Source organism: Lagopus leucura, unplaced genomic scaffold (assembly GCF_019238085.1).
Source record: "Lagopus leucura isolate 7727_CA_CO unplaced genomic scaffold, USGS_WTPT01 Super-Scaffold_100018, whole genome shotgun sequence".
Taxonomy (NCBI): Eukaryota; Metazoa; Chordata; class Aves; order Galliformes; family Phasianidae; genus Lagopus; species Lagopus leucura.
In genome coordinates, this window is record NW_024962272.1 from 185,288 (window position 1) to 201,817 (window position 16,530).

Consider the following 16,530-nt stretch of genomic DNA (forward strand, 5'->3'; position numbering starts at 1 on the left):
AGCAGTGGTCATGGCATCAAGCCTGCTGGAGTTCAAACAGCATTTGGACAGTGCTTTCAGAAATATTATCTGATTTATGAGAGTCCTTTGTGGAGCTAGGAGGTGCATTTGATGGTATCTTTCCTTCCCTTCCAATTCAGGATATTCTGTGGCTCTGTGACACACGGACCTAGTAAAGATTTTAATCAAGCACATTTTGAGAACAGTTTCTAATCACAATTGTATCTGGTGTCCAGTATGAGCATATGTAGTTCTCTGGAAATGGAAAGTTTCACTTAAAAGAATGTAGAATAAATAGCAAAACCAACAAAATAAAATTATAACACTGCAGTTCATGTACAAATATTTTTAGTTGCTTTCTTGCATTTTTCTTCAGTGGCGAGATGATTTTTTGGGTGGATGGATACAGATGCCTGTCACTCATGAAACGCAGGAAGAATGCCTTGGAATGGCTGTTCTGGATATGATGAGGGTGGCCAAGGAAAAGGACCAAACCCCACTGGCTGTTTACAACTCAATCAGGTAAATCAGTAGTTCATAACTGTGTAACACCTGTTATCTATAGATATTAATTTTGCACCCTAGTCTGTCACGAGTTGAAGATCTTTTGTCCCATAGCAAGCGGGGCCTCCTTTCCCCTTCCCATTCCCCTGCAGAAAGAAAGCAGAGAAGTGAAAAGGAGAGATTACAGCTCAAGTGAGTTAGAGAGAAGCTCATTTACTAGAAATGATAAAGGAATGTGTGATAATACAACACAGAAGGAATCAAGGGTAATAAACAAAGAGGGCAGAGAAACATCTTTCTGACTGTGCTGCAAATGGTAGTATGGCCAGAAGTAAGGCCATGGAAACCATGTAAGAGTGACTGGAGCTGCTGGGAACTGTAGTTCCCAGGAGCTGCAGCTCCTCAGCAGCCATCCCAACTCTGACAGTTCACTGCATGATGTCATGGTATTGAATACCTATGAAAAGCCATGACATAGCTGTCTGGGTGGAGATGTTTAACTACTGGGGATTGATTTAGCCTTGCATATTGGTTTCATAATTTGGTTTCATAAATTTACATATAGTGTAAGCTTGAAATCAATAGAAAGCTTGTATCACAACAGCTGTTCTTTTTGTTTTTCAGTACATGGATTTTTTCCAGTTCAGATCAGGGCCAGCTTCAAAGTTGAGATCAAGTTGCACAGGGCCTTGGCAGTAAAGTTCTGAAAATGTCCAGGAATGAGGATTCTACCATGCCTTTGTGAAGTTTTGACATATGTATTATCATCCTCACTAGGGAGAATTTTCTCCTCATTTGATTGATCTCTCCTCTGTGATACCACATGTACAATACCTTGTCCTATTACTGTGCATATCTGTGAAAATCCTACATCAACTAACATAACTAGTTAGTTGAACAAAATTGCTAGAACACCTTACTGGGGCCTTTTCTCCACCCTGTACAAAATTCCATAAGCCTTTTGTTCATATTGTATGTTCCAGGCTCTTAACTATCTCTGACAAATCTCCACTAAACTTGCTTCAGTTCATCAGTGCACTCCAATTTGTCAAAGTAATCAGTTTCTGCTTCAGCTGAGTGAATTCTGGCTTGGTATTTCATTATTAGTGTTTGTCTTTTAATGAAGGCTAGCAGGTAGAGTTAAATAAAATAAGACAACAGATTGACCAGCTGAGTGGAGGTGTCAAACTACATTTTTGTCTTTTGATCCAATATGGACAGTGATATGAAATACTTTCATGAGAATCAGCAGCAGTGTTACTTGTGTTCTACCACCTATTGTATTTTCCATAATGAACTCTAAATTCTATTTGTTGAGCATCTTCTTTCCACTCTATACACTAAACAAAGCAACTCTGTATCTTGCAATTTTTATTTATTTATTTATTTATTTATTTATTTATTTATTTATTTATTTATTGCTGTCTTGCCTCAGGCTTAAATAATGTCTTGAACTGGTGTCCAGATATATGGAAAATGCATAATGTAATATATGTTCAAATGAAGTTGAGGGGGGACAAAAAAGGAAAATGGAAGAAGAGATAAGGCTATATTTGAAAGATTGTATTACAAGCTGAAGAAAGAATCCTTGTTATCCTAGAGCTTACAAAGGTTACATTTGGTGGAAAATGTTTTTTTCACGTCTTGTTCAGCGCAGAGCTAGATATCTTTGCTGGATTTAATGGGTTAAATCATTAGTTGTGGTTTTTGTTTATTTGCTTGTTTTTTTTTGTTTGTTTGTTTTTTTGATGGTTATATATTCACAGCTACAAAATGTTTTTGCCTAAATGTGTGCGAGCAAAGATCCAAGAATACCACATTTTGACCCGAAAGAGAATAAGGTACAGGTTCCGTAAATTCATACAGCAGTTCAGCCAGTGCAAAGCTACTGCCAGGAACTTGAAACTTAAGTATCTCATAAATTTGGAAACCCTTCAGTCTGCCTTCTATTCAGAGGTTTTTGAAGTAAAAGAACCTGGTGGAGATCCTTCTGGAGAAGAAAGTTTTGCAACTATTGTAATAACTGGAAATGGTGGAATTCAGTGCTCAAGAGGAAAACTTAAAAACTGTGAGATGCTGGCAGAGCAGGTAATTTCTTTAAATGTATCTACTTCATTATTTTAATAGTTGCACAGTTGGTTGTTGATTAGCTTGATTAGTTTGATTAGCTTGTTAAAATTTATGTTCAATAAAATGCATGTTCTTGAATTCTGTTTTAAATCAGGACTATACAGGATCCAGAAAAACAAGGCAAATTCCACTTTATATTGCTTCACTTAGACTCTTACCAGTGTCTGAACTAGCAAATTTAAAGAGATGTTTCTATAACTGCAGTCTGTTTACTCCTTTTTTCAAGAGCTAGGTGATAAGTGGTTCAATAGCTTGTCATGATCTTATGCTGTTGTATTTTTATTTATCTCTATTGTTTCTTTTGTGTATGGTTTCCCAGCATGACTGTTCTTTGGTAAAAGGTACCAAAATCTGATAGTAGCTGTGTAAAGTAAGAGTGTGGGAATTTTCTAAAGGTAAGATTAAGGGCAAAGTGAAGCAGATGTCAGTTTTCCAAAATAATTACATCTATTGCTTGGTAGTTTTAATGAATAAAGTGTAGCAGTCAGACCAAACTACAAAAAAAAAAACTGGTGACATGTTTATAATATACTATAATGATTTGTAAAAATGCCATTTTTTCCTAAAACTTTTTTTAAAAAAATATCTGATTACTTAACCAGATTTTCTACTTATTTTTCTTAGAATGTTTGCAGATTCATTCTAGGTCCAGTAATTTCCTTCACATTATGTGGCAGTCCTCATCCTTGTGCAATTTTCTGTAGTCACTAGTTGCTCTTGCAGGAGCTGATGTTTGGTTTCTGTAGTTTCTAGTTTTTGGTGCACAAAACTTATGCATTTTGTGCTGTCATGGCAACTAAGCCTTTAGTAAGTGTAGTGTTTAAACTGATCTCTTTTCAAATTACTATTTCAGAACTATTTTTCATAATTGATAATATTAGCATCCTTAGTGACAAAGACAGCATGTAGGTCAAATGTATTTTCACTCTTACAGAAACTGTGTACAAAATATGTTGTGAAAATTTAATGAAGGAATAAGATTGACTGTAAAAGTGATTGTAACTTTCAGCAGACTCTACTGATGACACCTGATTGAAATGTTGAATTGAAACAAGATTTTTAATTTTTTGAAGTTGATAATAGCGTATGTGTGGTAAATTATAAGGAAATTTGTTTTGCCAGTTCACATTTAATAATTAATTAATAGAGCTTCAGAGTCTTAAATGTATTTGAGCTGATTCATGACTTCTGATAATCAATTCAGTAGTATGACATTCAGTAGTATGACATGTATTAGGATACACTTACAGCCTTATAAATAGGATGAATTTGCTTTGGAAGAGTACTTTAAGATAAACACATCTTTATTTAAGATGTTTGGCATTTAAAGTTCTGCTGCAAACAAAACAAGATATGACCTATATGACATGGTAATTTGACGTGTGAAAGACTTAAGGAAATCAGGAATATTATATATTATTTTATTAAAAAGTCTCTGACCTGCCACCATGTGAAAAAGTGATAGATTTCCTCGGTGGGAATCTTCTGACCTGGTCAGAGATTCAAAGCTGAGAAGATCTTTTCTTAAACATTTTCTCCATCAATACTATCTCCATCTCTTTGGTACCAGATCTTGCAGCTTGCATTCCTGCAAATGAAGACATCATATTCTGAAATGTTAACAGGCTCTCTAATCAGGATGTTAAAAAAAAAAAAAAAAAAAAAAAAAAAAAAAGTTAAACCTCACAGAATACTGCTTTTCATTAATTTTATTAGTCTGTTTAAGGCTTGTTGAGCCTCTTCATTTCTAACTTCACAAGACTAGTGTTGTAGGAATTCTAATGCTACAAATAGATGTGGGTTTTTTCAGCTGAAATTTGTTGATGATGAGGCTATGTAATTATTTGTTGTAGGATTTACAAACATATTGTGATTTTCCTGATATCATTGATGTGAGCATTAAACAAGCAAGTCAAGAAGGTTCCAGTGAGAGGAGAATTGTCACCATTCACAAACAAGACAGCAAGAATCTGGTCTGTGTACATTTGCTTGCCATTTTTGTTTTCTGTATAGATGTTGCTTTGAGCAAACTGCGGTGTTCATGGTTTTATATAACAAAATATTAGTTGTTAATTAAGCATGAGGTAAAACTGAATGCATTTTTGCAATATAAGCAGTGTATTAAAACCCTGAATATCTTGTGTGTGGACTAAATGTAGACAATTCTAGCTTAAGATGATCGTGGATGGATTGATTCTCCTTTGTTGGAGCCTGAAATCTGAGTCTGTGTTTTAGCAATCTAGCATACTGTTTGTATGAAGTCATGATTAAGCTGGCTGACAGTGACCAAAAAATAGAAAAGGGGTCAAAATATTCTGGAGAAATGATAATACTTTAAAAAAAAAAAATGTGTGCGGACATAACATTAATGTCATTGCTTCTACTTTTTAAAATGCTTTGAAGAAGATACTGGAAAATAATTTTATATGTGAGCGTAAAAAGTTGTTTTAGTTAGGCCTCCAGAAACTCCCTTGCCAGCTGCTGGAAAGTCTGATTCAAGCGCCATACAGTTTTCTTCCCTTGTCTCCATGACTAGTCTGCAGGTCCTCAGGACTCACATTCTCTCTATTTGTGTGATCAGAGAGCTTCCCACTGTTCGCATGAGGAAGCTACATACATCTTATGCGCTTCTTCATAAGAATAGTAATTACAAAAACCTTCAAAAAGCATTAGTCAGTTTTTAGTCTTCCTAACATGGCTTTTGGACAAAAGCCACATGGTTCACTGATGTATGGAAGAACTGCGAATTTCTTTAATTTCTAATGTTAATGGTACAAAATTAATGGCCAGTTAAGAGCTTGAAAATTTGTCTACGCCTTTTATAGAAATGTAAAAGTAGCTGAGATATCTGCAATATACATTTACAGTGCTCAGAGTATGAAAATATTTTGGATAGGAGAAAGGTGCTTTCCTTAACTATAAGCCATGAAAATTCTCTTAAATTCAGAATTTGTGAATTAAATTCTGAACATCCAGGAAATTTGCATTGACTGTTACGAATTCTCATTCTTTCTCTCCTCTTTCTCTTTTCTCTCCCCTGGCTATTTAACAGGAGGCTGAATTTCAGTCTTTAAGAGAAGCTCTCTCCTTTGTATCGTTAATTGATGGATATTACAGATTAACTGCAGATGCCCACCATTATCTCTGCAAAGAAGTAGCACCACCATCAGTGCTTGAAAATATACAAAGCAATTGCCATGGACCAATTTTGTAAGCAAATTTTAGTGATATAACAAGGTGCTGTTATTTTTGAAGGATAATTTTTAGTTGATTGTGAACTGTGATGGACGTCTTAAGATGTGCATTTATTTCACTTATGTAACAAAATGCTTTATATTTTTGCTCATTTTTCACTTTGTAGAATAAAATACCTTGTTGATGTATTATCAGAAATAGAACAAAGGATTCTGGCTTTAATTTTCTTCCCTTAGAATTCTGTCTTTTGTTCAAGCAAGACACAGCAAAGTCATGCTGCTGATTTTTACTGAATTACAGTTATTATCAGGGCAGCAATGTATAATGCTATAGAGGACTTCATGTTTTAACTGCAGCCTCTATTAGTTATACTATTTGAGTTGCTAAAGAGAAAAAGACAAATTCAAATACAGTAAAGTGCAACCCATGTAAATTTGAGGGTTTGCTTGTTTTTCAAGGAGTCTTGTCTCCTTGTTCTCTATCTCTGAATTTCAATACCTTCTTAGATTTCTTTTCGTAACATGGGAGCTTAGGAATGTTTTCTTAGGCAGAAAAAAATAGGTATTGGCTTTAGGTACAGAAAGCTCAAAGGTATAATATCTGCAAGATATCTTGCATAGAACTAGCACCATCCTACTCCATTAATACCAAATGCTTCTGGAAATTTCCCAATGACAGAGTATAGGTGCTGTACATATGAGGGGAGATGAAGGAGAAGAGGAACAGAGACTTACGTTTCAAAGCATGTCTTTTGCATCTGCAGACCTAGACAAATACCATATATTGATTTTTATTTAGAACTATTTAGCATGATGTACTGTAAGTACAGAATTTTCCACACCATTCTCTTTGTAATTCGTTGAGATAGATAGAAATAGTTAGCAATGACTGGTTAGAGAGAGATTAGTTGCTGTAGTAACAAATGAAGCTTTCTTTAAAATCCCTTTTGTTATTAGTCCTTTCCCAATCTAAACTAGTCATTTTCCATGCACACAAATGCTTCTCTAATCTTAGCTTGCTTATCAGACAGTTTCACTTGAACAGGTTCTTCCATGATGGAAATTGAGAGTCATATTCATAAGCCCAAGGCAATGCCTTTTCAGACTGCCAAGTTTTTGATCAAATAGGTCAATGAGATTTAAAGTGTTAAGAGTCTTTACTGCATTCTTTTGTACAGAAGCAGCTACTGTGACTACTGGAAAATAGAGAGGGAAATGAATTATTTTAAAGGAGAGTTTAAAATTCAGAATTTGTATTGTCATTGTATGAGATATCTTATAATAGTGCTCATAAGTCATTATCTGGTCTTGTTCTTTAAAATTATGCAGTATTAATCATTTTCTTTTTATATAGCATGGACTTTGCTATCAATAAACTGAAGAAGGCAGGTAATCAGACTGGCTTCTACGTTCTTCGTTGCAGTCCTAAAGATTTTAAAAAATACTTCCTCACATTTGCTATTGAGGTTTGTATTCTGGCATGGACAATACTTCTATAATTTCTATCATGTTGTGATAATGTGGATGGAAAGTTCAGTAAATGATTCTGGATTTTCTTTTCAGAATGGTAGTGTGTCTGTTGATTCTACAGCTACTTGTGTCAGATAGGCCTACTTTCAGCGTCATATGAGAAACATACTAAAATAAATTTATGATGAAGAATCACTGGCACAGAATATAAGCCCCAAAACCAAAAAAGGCAGAGTAAAGAGAGTTTGATAATTTTGGGGTTTGGAATGTGACTGTTCAAACTATTGTAATTGTTTGGGTGGTAATGTGGGGATTTTGGTGATTTCTGTTGTTTCTGGCACAGTAGGACTTAATTACTGAGTGTACAGTTGATTGCTGTGGTGATCTAAGATTGTCTCTCACTGATGAGTTTTTATAGGTTTGAGTTGTATCCTTCATCCAGCTAGATTATCTGGTGCTTGTTATGTCAGCATATATCTTCAGGACATCTGCTGTAAACTAGATGAGAAGCTGCACTTGAAATGCCTACAAAAGTCTCATGCTGCTGAAAAGCCAGATGTTCATCTACTCTATGAGACTGTAGCTAGTGATAAAGCAGCACTTTAATAGTGCTGTTACATAATTACACAATCTTGTTCCAGTATTGATCTTGTTCCAAGGGTGGGATTATTTTTAATTAAATGAGCAGAGCTACCTTTGGGTTTTTAACTGGAAAAAGTTGCATACATGGTTTTTCTTACTAGTTTTGCAGGAAGCTATCAGATTTACTCAACACTGTCACAAGTAGGTACATGTTTCAAAGTGATAAAATAATGTTGATTTGTGGGTGGAGAAGTAAAGAGCCATTTTTAAGACCAGTTTTAGAAAAATTTTACGTCTAGCCAGTGAACCGTATTAAGGATTTTTTGGTCCCTGAGCAAGCTTAGGGTCAAGTTCTGAGTCAAGCTTGCCATTAACTGACCTGGTTGCATTTGTTTTTCTTGTTCTAATTATTTCTGGGCAAGCCATTAAAAGACTTTTCAGATTTGTTGGAATTTGTTGGAATGTTTTTCACAGCATTAATATGAAGGATTATGAAAGCATTGTTAAGAACTCTTCTTGATTAAAACGTCTAATGGTATGTTTTCAAGATTCATCAAAATAATTCAGTGCATATTGAGAGCCTACTGTACTAGGAATGAATTGCTTAGAACTGCACCATACACTGCAGAAAAACAGAAATACACCTTAGATCTCCAAATACTTGCCAAAATGAAAGAGTTTGAGCTTTTGGGTTATGGCTTCCAACATTTTTTCTATTTTGTTACCCCATGTAACAGTGAAGGAACTTTGGTTGCTACATCTGAAGATATGAAGGATCTTTCCTAGGTTCCTTTATGTTTTCTCGGCATGATATTTGGAGATTTGTTAATGCTTGTTCATCTTCGTGGCAGCATACTAATTTCAGGGATGGAGGTAGAATCTTGGCTGTGTTTGTGTTGTTTGATTTTGTTTCTTTTCCCCCTCAGAATCTCTGTTACATATTGAGTAAAAAATAACGAATAGTGGTAATGTTTCATTGAAGGGTGGGTTCTTTAGGTTACTGCTGTGCATTTAATTGTATTAATGACTTAGTATTGATCAATTTTCTTTTTGATGGAAAAAAATCTCTGCAGCGTGAGAATGTCACTGACTATAAACATTGCTTAATTACGAAGAATGAGAATGGGGAATATAATCTTAGTGGAACCAAGAGAAGTTTTGGTAATCTTAAGGATCTATTGACCTGCTATCAGACAGAAACTGTCCGCTCAGACAGCATAATTTTCCAGTTCATCAAGTGCTGTCCTCCAAAACCAAAAGGTAAGAAAGGATAATTTATTTCTAAAGAAGAATGTTTTACTTTTAAGTCTTTATAAATTGTAAACAACAAAGTAAATGGCTTTCAGGTAGGTAAGTACACATATTGGCTTATGTGGGTTCTCTTCATTCCACTTACCTGTTTTTACTTTGTTTTGACATGACTATCTAGACAGCACTGATAGCCATCACAGTTTCATTGTTAGAACTGAAACTATATTCTTAATTACTGTAGGAAACAGTGCCGTACAGAAACAGTAGGAGTAGGAGAAGCAGCAAAAGCAGTTTTTGCTAATCCAAAAAAGTGAATTATTTACCAAGACACTCTATAGCTTTTAAAATGGTCTCAGATGGACATTGCCTTTTTTTTTTTTTTTTTTTTTTTTTGTATTTACAGCTTCTAAAGATGTGATTTTTATATTTTATAGGTTAACTTTACTTCTCTTTCTTCTCTCAGATAAATCAAACCTCCTTGTCTTCAGAAGCAATAGTGTCTCTGATGTACCTTCATCACCAACTTTGCAGAGGCACAATGTTAGCCAGATGGTCTTTCACAAAATCCGGAATGAGGACTTGATTTTTGTAAGTCTCTTAGTTGCTTCTTTCATTGCAAATGGTTGGTTTAGTAAGTGCTATATAAAAACTCCGTGTGCATTCAAAAGAGCTTTTTTTTCCTTAAAAAAGAAAAAGCGTCCTTTTGACTGCAGTGGTAGTTTGTTTTGTTTTGTTTTCCTCTGTGGTTCTTTCAGCAATTTGTCACCTAAGATCCTTGACAAGTTAGTAACTTCTTTAAAAAATTAGCAAGGATTTAAACTGTTCATGGTATACTTGTTTCAACTCTGGAGGTAGACTAGCTGAAAAGTTTCACATATATACATTGTTTATTGAAAAAGTTGTCTGTCTTTGACAGAACACGTAGTAATTTCTCATTTTCCCTTTCCTGCTTTTTGTCTTTTTAGGAAGAGAGTCTTGGACAGGGCACATTTACAAAGATTTTCAAAGGTATACGGAAAGAAGTAGGAGACTATGGCCAGCTCCATCAAACTGAAGTTCTTTTAAAGGTTCTGGATAAAGTGCATAGGAACTACTCTGAGGTTGGTATGATTGTCAACTGCAGTGTACTTGTCCATCCCATACTACTTTTCTTACAGCAAGTAAGCAACTTGCTGTATTTGTATGATAGAGGGATGATTGTTGAACAGAGCTCATTCTTTGCCTTGTGAAACAGGGAAAAATGGGTTTGAAACTAGTTCTGTGAACTTCACCTGTATACTTCATTTCCTTTCTCCCCGCTATCTATCACAATTTAGAGCTACCACAGAGAACCAAAAAACAGTGGTTCTTTTGTACTACACAGTAGCACAGGAGAAACAGTTTGACCACAAACCTGTACTAGTAAACTCATGATCTACATGTGAGGTATCAACTTTTAGGGAAAAATCTCCTTTTGTTGACTGTTTTCCTGGTGTTTTTGGTTTTTGTTTTTTTTATTATTGTTTGTTTTGCTTTGCTTCGTTTTTTTTTTGTTTTGTTTTGTTTTGTTTGTTTGTTTGTTTTTTGTTTTTGTTTTTTGTTTTTTTTTTTTGTTTTTTTGAGTCTTACTAGTTCTCCAGTAAAATAAATATTTTGCATAAGGTCATAAAAAATCAGAAATATGAGGAACGCTTGCCATATGTGGAATCACCCATATTTGATTAGTCTTCTAGTGTTTGACTGAATCTGTGAGCAGACCTGAACTGCCCTTTTGCAGAAAGCAATATAATGGTAATGTAAATAAGCTCAAGAATACATATGTGAAAATTTAATTTTAAAAAATTAACAAGTGTGCTATTTCTTATTATATCAGTGCAACTTTATATGGCTGCTTATTGTGTATTCTGATTATATTATAGTTTCAAATTCCTAATTAACCTAAGAGCATTTGCAGTAAGTTAGAAGAACCAGTCTCTTATTCAATGAACTTTTCAACCGCTTAGAACATATCTAAATTAAAATGTTAACTAAAGAAAAGGAGAAAAAAAATTCAAGAGCTAGTGTCAAAAGCAAGGTAGACATACCCTTTGAACATATGAAAGTAAAAATGATAGTAAAAATAACATGTATTTTAATTTTAAGAAATTGGATAATATGCTATCATTTTAGAATAGGGTGAAAATAAATTTTTTAAGGAGCTCTAAGAATAAAGAAATATGAAAATGACCCTTGAAGGAAAATATGCCAATTTTAACATCACATTGGGAAACAATCTGTATGCAAGGAAGCGTAGCTAAAAAAAAATAAAATATGATTAAAGAGATAAAAGCATTTGAAAATTTCCTAACAAGGTCAGATAAGGTCTCACAACACTGGATGAGGGATATAGATGAGGGATATAGTAGTTCTTGTCTTAAGTTAAAACTTTATAATCTTCTATGAAGAAATAAATGCAAACTGGATAGCGCACTGTGAATTTGCTCATTGTTTACTTAACTGATATAGAAAAAAAAGATTCTCTTTAAGATGAGTAGATGCATCTGCCTGCAGAAAAAGAGACTGCTAACTCTTCTAGATTGTGGATTGTTTTTTAAAACAAACAAATAAAACCCACAATAACAGCAAATCAATTTTTTTTTAAAAAAAAAGCACAAACCAAAACAAAAAACATCCACAAATAAATAATATGAAATTTTAGACAGTCTTTGAAATGAGATGGGAGATGAATCGTTTTTTAAAAAAATTATTTAAACCATATGCATCTTTTTCTACAAATAATGTGTCACAGTTTTTCTTTCACTGATTGGTTCTCTCTTGCTCTCTCTTTCTCAAAGTCCTTCTTTGAGGCAGCAAGTATGATGAGCCAGCTTTCTTACAAACATTTGGTATTAAATTATGGAGTCTGTGTGTGTGGAGAGGAGAGTAAGTATCTTTTTCACTAATTATATACAGCTGCTATTAGAGTTTCTTTTAAAAGGGGGGAGAGTGGGAACTCATTCCCCACAGAAACTTCAAATATTAATGGAACATTAATAATAGCAAAATCTTTACCCTAGCTATAGAAATGGAGTATGTCCTCAGTTTAGCTTACTAAACTTACTTGCACTGTAGTTATTTATTAGTAAGTTTTTGAGAACACCTGATACATAATTCTAGAATCTCATAATGAAATCTTAATTTTGGATGGCAGTCCAGTTCTTATGTGTTGTCTTCAAATATGCATTACTGGACCTCACTTTACCAGTTTTCATTTTAATTCAGTCCTTGGCAGAAAAGTCAGTTTGGACTAAAACCATTTTTTTCTTCTATTTAACTGCTTGTAGCAAAATGAGGCATTTTTGTAGTAAATGTGTAGATAATGTGTAGATAATAATAATGTGTAGACTGCTGCCTCCATTAAGAGAAATGGAATTTGCAAAGCAAGGAAGGTGAGGGCATTTTGTATTGAAAGTGGCTTTTCTTACGAGGTTGGAAGGCAGTACATTTTTTGTCTGAGAACTCATAATACTGGTTTCAATTTTAAATACTTCCATAATTGCCTTTCCTAGTTCATTTACATTATAATGCATAGAGACTATGTATAAAATTCCAGATAGAATAGTGTATCACTTTAAAACATGGAAATAATAAATTCCTATTATCTAAGCGTGGATATTATTTCTCCGTATATCACAGTCAGCCTCTGTAATCTTTTTTTCTGAAGGTGAGGCTTATGAGGCTTAGAACATATTACTAAGTGGCAGTTAGCAAGAAATGGGAAGAGAAGGTCTTACTTTTTCCATTAGATGTTTGCCGTACAGACTTCAGAACAATTGTTTCACATAACTGTTATTTTAAAAAAAGTTTTCTGTCTAAAATAATGTCATAAAAATTAGTTTACTTTCATTAGACAAATATAAAACGTGTAGTTTCCAGAGTGTTCAGAGTGTAAAAAGCTCTACAATGTGAGCATCCTCTCTATACCTTCTGGAAGAAGGGGAGAGGAGAAGGGAGGCTCTGGGCTCTTCTCTCTGGGAGTTGGTATCAGAGCAGACAAGAATGGATTAAAGCTGCCAAGACAAGGTTCTCATTGGACATCAAGTAAAATTTATTTACCGCGAAGGTGGCCAAACACTGGAACACACTTCCTAAAGGGGAGGCTTTTGTATGGTGCCCTCAGGAATATGCTTTAACTTTTGGATGGCCCTGACATGATCAGGCAGTAAAATACAAAAATCTCTGTATGGCCCTTCAACTGCACTATTACAATCCATCTTGCAGCTGAAGACAGGATTTCAGTACTGCAATTAATTTTTTTTTATTGAAACAGATTGTGCAGTACTGTGAAGTGGATCTTGTTTCATGGGTTGTTCTCTGTATGACCGTGTGGAGACATATGTCATACATATATGCAAATGTTTATATTGTAAATTTTTATTGATCTGTTTTCAAGAAATCTCTTTTTTTTTTCATGAAGTGTCTTATTTTTCCAGTAAAATTGGAGATTATAAGCACCTAAGAAGTGAATGACTTGAAATGGACATTGTTTGACTTACTGCATTCATGTTGCTACATACGGTGCTATGTTTATCAGAAGCTATGTTACTTATTGTGCCTTTGGAGTGAGGGTGGAAGGATAATCACTGCATTTCTTAAGGTGGAAAAGTAAATTGCATGAAGTATTTGTGACAATATTAAGATGTCATATTGAATTTATTGTTAGTTTGTCAATGAATAGTGAAGAAGGAAATGGGTAATATTATGGTAATGTCTGCCTTGAATTTCCATTTGTTTTTTGTTGGTTTTAATTATTACACTTTTAACATTTTAAATCAGATATCCTTGTACAAGAATATGTGAAATTTGGATCTTTGGACACATATTTGAAAAAGAACAAAAACGTTATTAATATCTTGTGGAAACTGGAAGTTGCCAAGCAGTTGGCACTAGCCATGCATTTCCTGGTAGGTAGTTTATTTTTTGTTTTTTATTTTTGTTAATGGTTGAGTTAAAGTGTTTCAGGTTAATGCATGTAGAGTGATGAGCTATTATCCTACCTCTTGAAACTAAGTGTAGAGTGTGAAAATAAGATGTTGACTGAGTGCTGAAGTCAAACCTTTATATCTTACATAGAATGTAATAGATTTTTTTGTTCTTTTGAAATATTCCTTTTGATAGAGTTTAACGCTTCTTGTGTTCATTTTAAATGCATTGTGTTGATGAACCCATTCATTTAAGTTAACATACTTCTAACTACAGATAAAGTCAAAAACATGTTGATGATTAAAATGAATGAAAATTTCCATAGAAAAACTTAACTAAAAGGAACTGATGAAAAGTCTGAGATTTGGTCAAACTTACCTCTGATCTTTATTTTCTTTTTTCCCTTTATGCTGTTAAGTGATTTTTGTTTGTTTGTTTGTTTTTAAATACCTTTTCAATCATAAGGTATTTTTGTCTGTCTGTAAAAGATGCCTTTTTGTTTCTCAGGAGGATAAAGGCCTTGTTCATGGGAACGTCTGTGCAAAGAACATCTTGCTTATCAGGGAAGAGGACAGGAAGTCTGGAAACCTTCCTTTCATAAAACTAAGTGATCCTGGCATCAGTATCACAGTTTTGCCAAGAGACAGTAAGTCTTTGTGTCAGCTTTCTTTTTTAATGCTTCTGACTTGAAAATCAAGATTATTATTTTTCTTGCTACCATCTTATTACTTTTGTTTCAGTAAACCACTTCATTCTTTTGTCAGTTTAGAATAATCCCCACAGTCTTACTTAGCAGTTTTGAGTGCATCCTCTTTTTCGTCAAATAGACACAGGAAAAAAAAGTCACAGTTATCCACTGTATGAATATTTTGTGTTGTTCCCATTCTAAACAAATGCTTTTCACTGATAGCACTATTAGTATACTATAAAGTACTGTAAAACTGCAGATAGCTGCTGGGCTTAGTATCCTGTTATCAATCAGGATTGAATTGCTTCATTCTGTCAAAGTTTTCTGAACTCAAAGTTAATGCACTTATTAAAATGCTGCCTGGCAGTTGAAAATTATCTTTGGTAAGTATTTTGATGAATGACTAAAGTCACGGAGGTTGCTGAAAGTACTATGTTATTAGCTTTGCCAAAAAAACGATTTTACTGCATTATGAACAAAATTATCTCATACTGAAAGAGGCATAAAGTGTGCAAGGTCCTTATGCTAATGAAACAGAAGTAATCTTCTTATCCATTTCTGAGTCTTCATAGTTTTTTTTTTGAAAAATGAACACATCTTAGACTTGCTAATTTTATGCAGAAAATATAACACATCTAAGAGACTGTAGGCAGCATAGAGCTTATAGTCTTTCTTAGCCAATAATCTTTCACTCTTTTAATATACAAAGCCTTCACTAACCTTAAAAATATCATATTCTAAGATCTATATCTGCATCAGAAAACAAATTGACTTTCAACGTGTTACTAGACTCACTAATAAAAGCTCTAAAATCATAAAGTGGGAAATTACTCGCCGTGGTTATTTTATACTGCTGTGCCATAATGTATCGGCAAACAGTAAAGTACTTTTGGCTGTTTGCTATCTAGTTCTTTCACAACAGCTATTAAATCTTGATAATTTGGGGGAAAATATTAAAGCCAAAACAAAAATATAGTGTGGAAATGAGGTTTGAAAAGTATTTATTTAAACATTAGTCTAACTCAATAGTAAAACTAATGATCTTCTGAACATGTGTTTTCCTAAGTATTCATAAGTATTAGTTTTGTAGTACTTAATTCTTAAGTATTCATTAGTATTATTGATTCAGAAGTATTACTTCTGTGGTTAATCTGTAGTTTCAAGAAAAGAACAAAAACTTGGAAAGATATAAAAAACACGTTACAAAATGAAATACCTACGTATTCTAAAACCATTTTTACTGAATCAAATGTGTTTTAGAATTTTGTGGTTTTATTACTGATCTTAACATAATGTTTTCTTTGCATGACTAACAGTTCTTCTTGAGAGAATACCATGGGTTCCACCTGAATGTATTGAGAACCCCAAACAACTAAGCCTAGCTACGGATAAGTGGAGTTTTGGTACCACTTTATGGGAAATCTGCAGTGGAGGAGATAAACCACTGAGCGCTCTCGATTCTTCAAGAGTAAGTGTCACTGTATCTGCAGTAGTGGCAGTTCTTCGGATACTTTAGAACGTCTGCTTTTGTAACCAATCAGCATGCAAAATGGTGTGGCCCATAACCACTGTAAGAAACATCACGTTGTCTGGTAGACAGTGATCATCGTAAGTGATGATTTAAGGATTATTTTTACATTGTTAATTTTTTATTTTTATGGGGACAAAGTTCAATTATGCCAGAATTATCTTGCCCACACTTCTTTTCCTTTGTTATAACCTTATCTCACTTAAAAAAAAAAAAAAAAAAAAAAAAAAAAAAAAAAAAAA

The 16,530-nt window shown here is 33.9% G+C and overlaps 1 protein-coding gene across 6 annotated transcripts in view; it reads left to right on the forward strand.

Moving 5' to 3' along the window:
* The window catches only part of JAK2 (Janus kinase 2), an 87,505-nt gene that overhangs the window by 49,630 nt on the left and 21,345 nt on the right, over nt 1–16,530 (forward strand). For all 6 annotated transcript variants that reach the window (XM_042877330.1, XM_042877325.1, XM_042877326.1 and 3 more), the window contains 12 exons: nt 377–522; nt 2,271–2,592; nt 4,488–4,607; nt 5,687–5,844; nt 7,183–7,294; nt 8,954–9,140; nt 9,595–9,719; nt 10,097–10,231; nt 11,945–12,032; nt 13,926–14,053; nt 14,580–14,718; nt 16,077–16,228. In XM_042877330.1, coding sequence (XP_042733264.1) covers nt 377–522; nt 2,271–2,592; nt 4,488–4,607; nt 5,687–5,844; nt 7,183–7,294; nt 8,954–9,140; nt 9,595–9,719; nt 10,097–10,231; nt 11,945–12,032; nt 13,926–14,053; nt 14,580–14,718; nt 16,077–16,228 — 1,812 coding nt within the window. The remainder of the gene's footprint in view (nt 1–376; nt 523–2,270; nt 2,593–4,487; nt 4,608–5,686; nt 5,845–7,182; nt 7,295–8,953; nt 9,141–9,594; nt 9,720–10,096; nt 10,232–11,944; nt 12,033–13,925; nt 14,054–14,579; nt 14,719–16,076; nt 16,229–16,530) is intronic.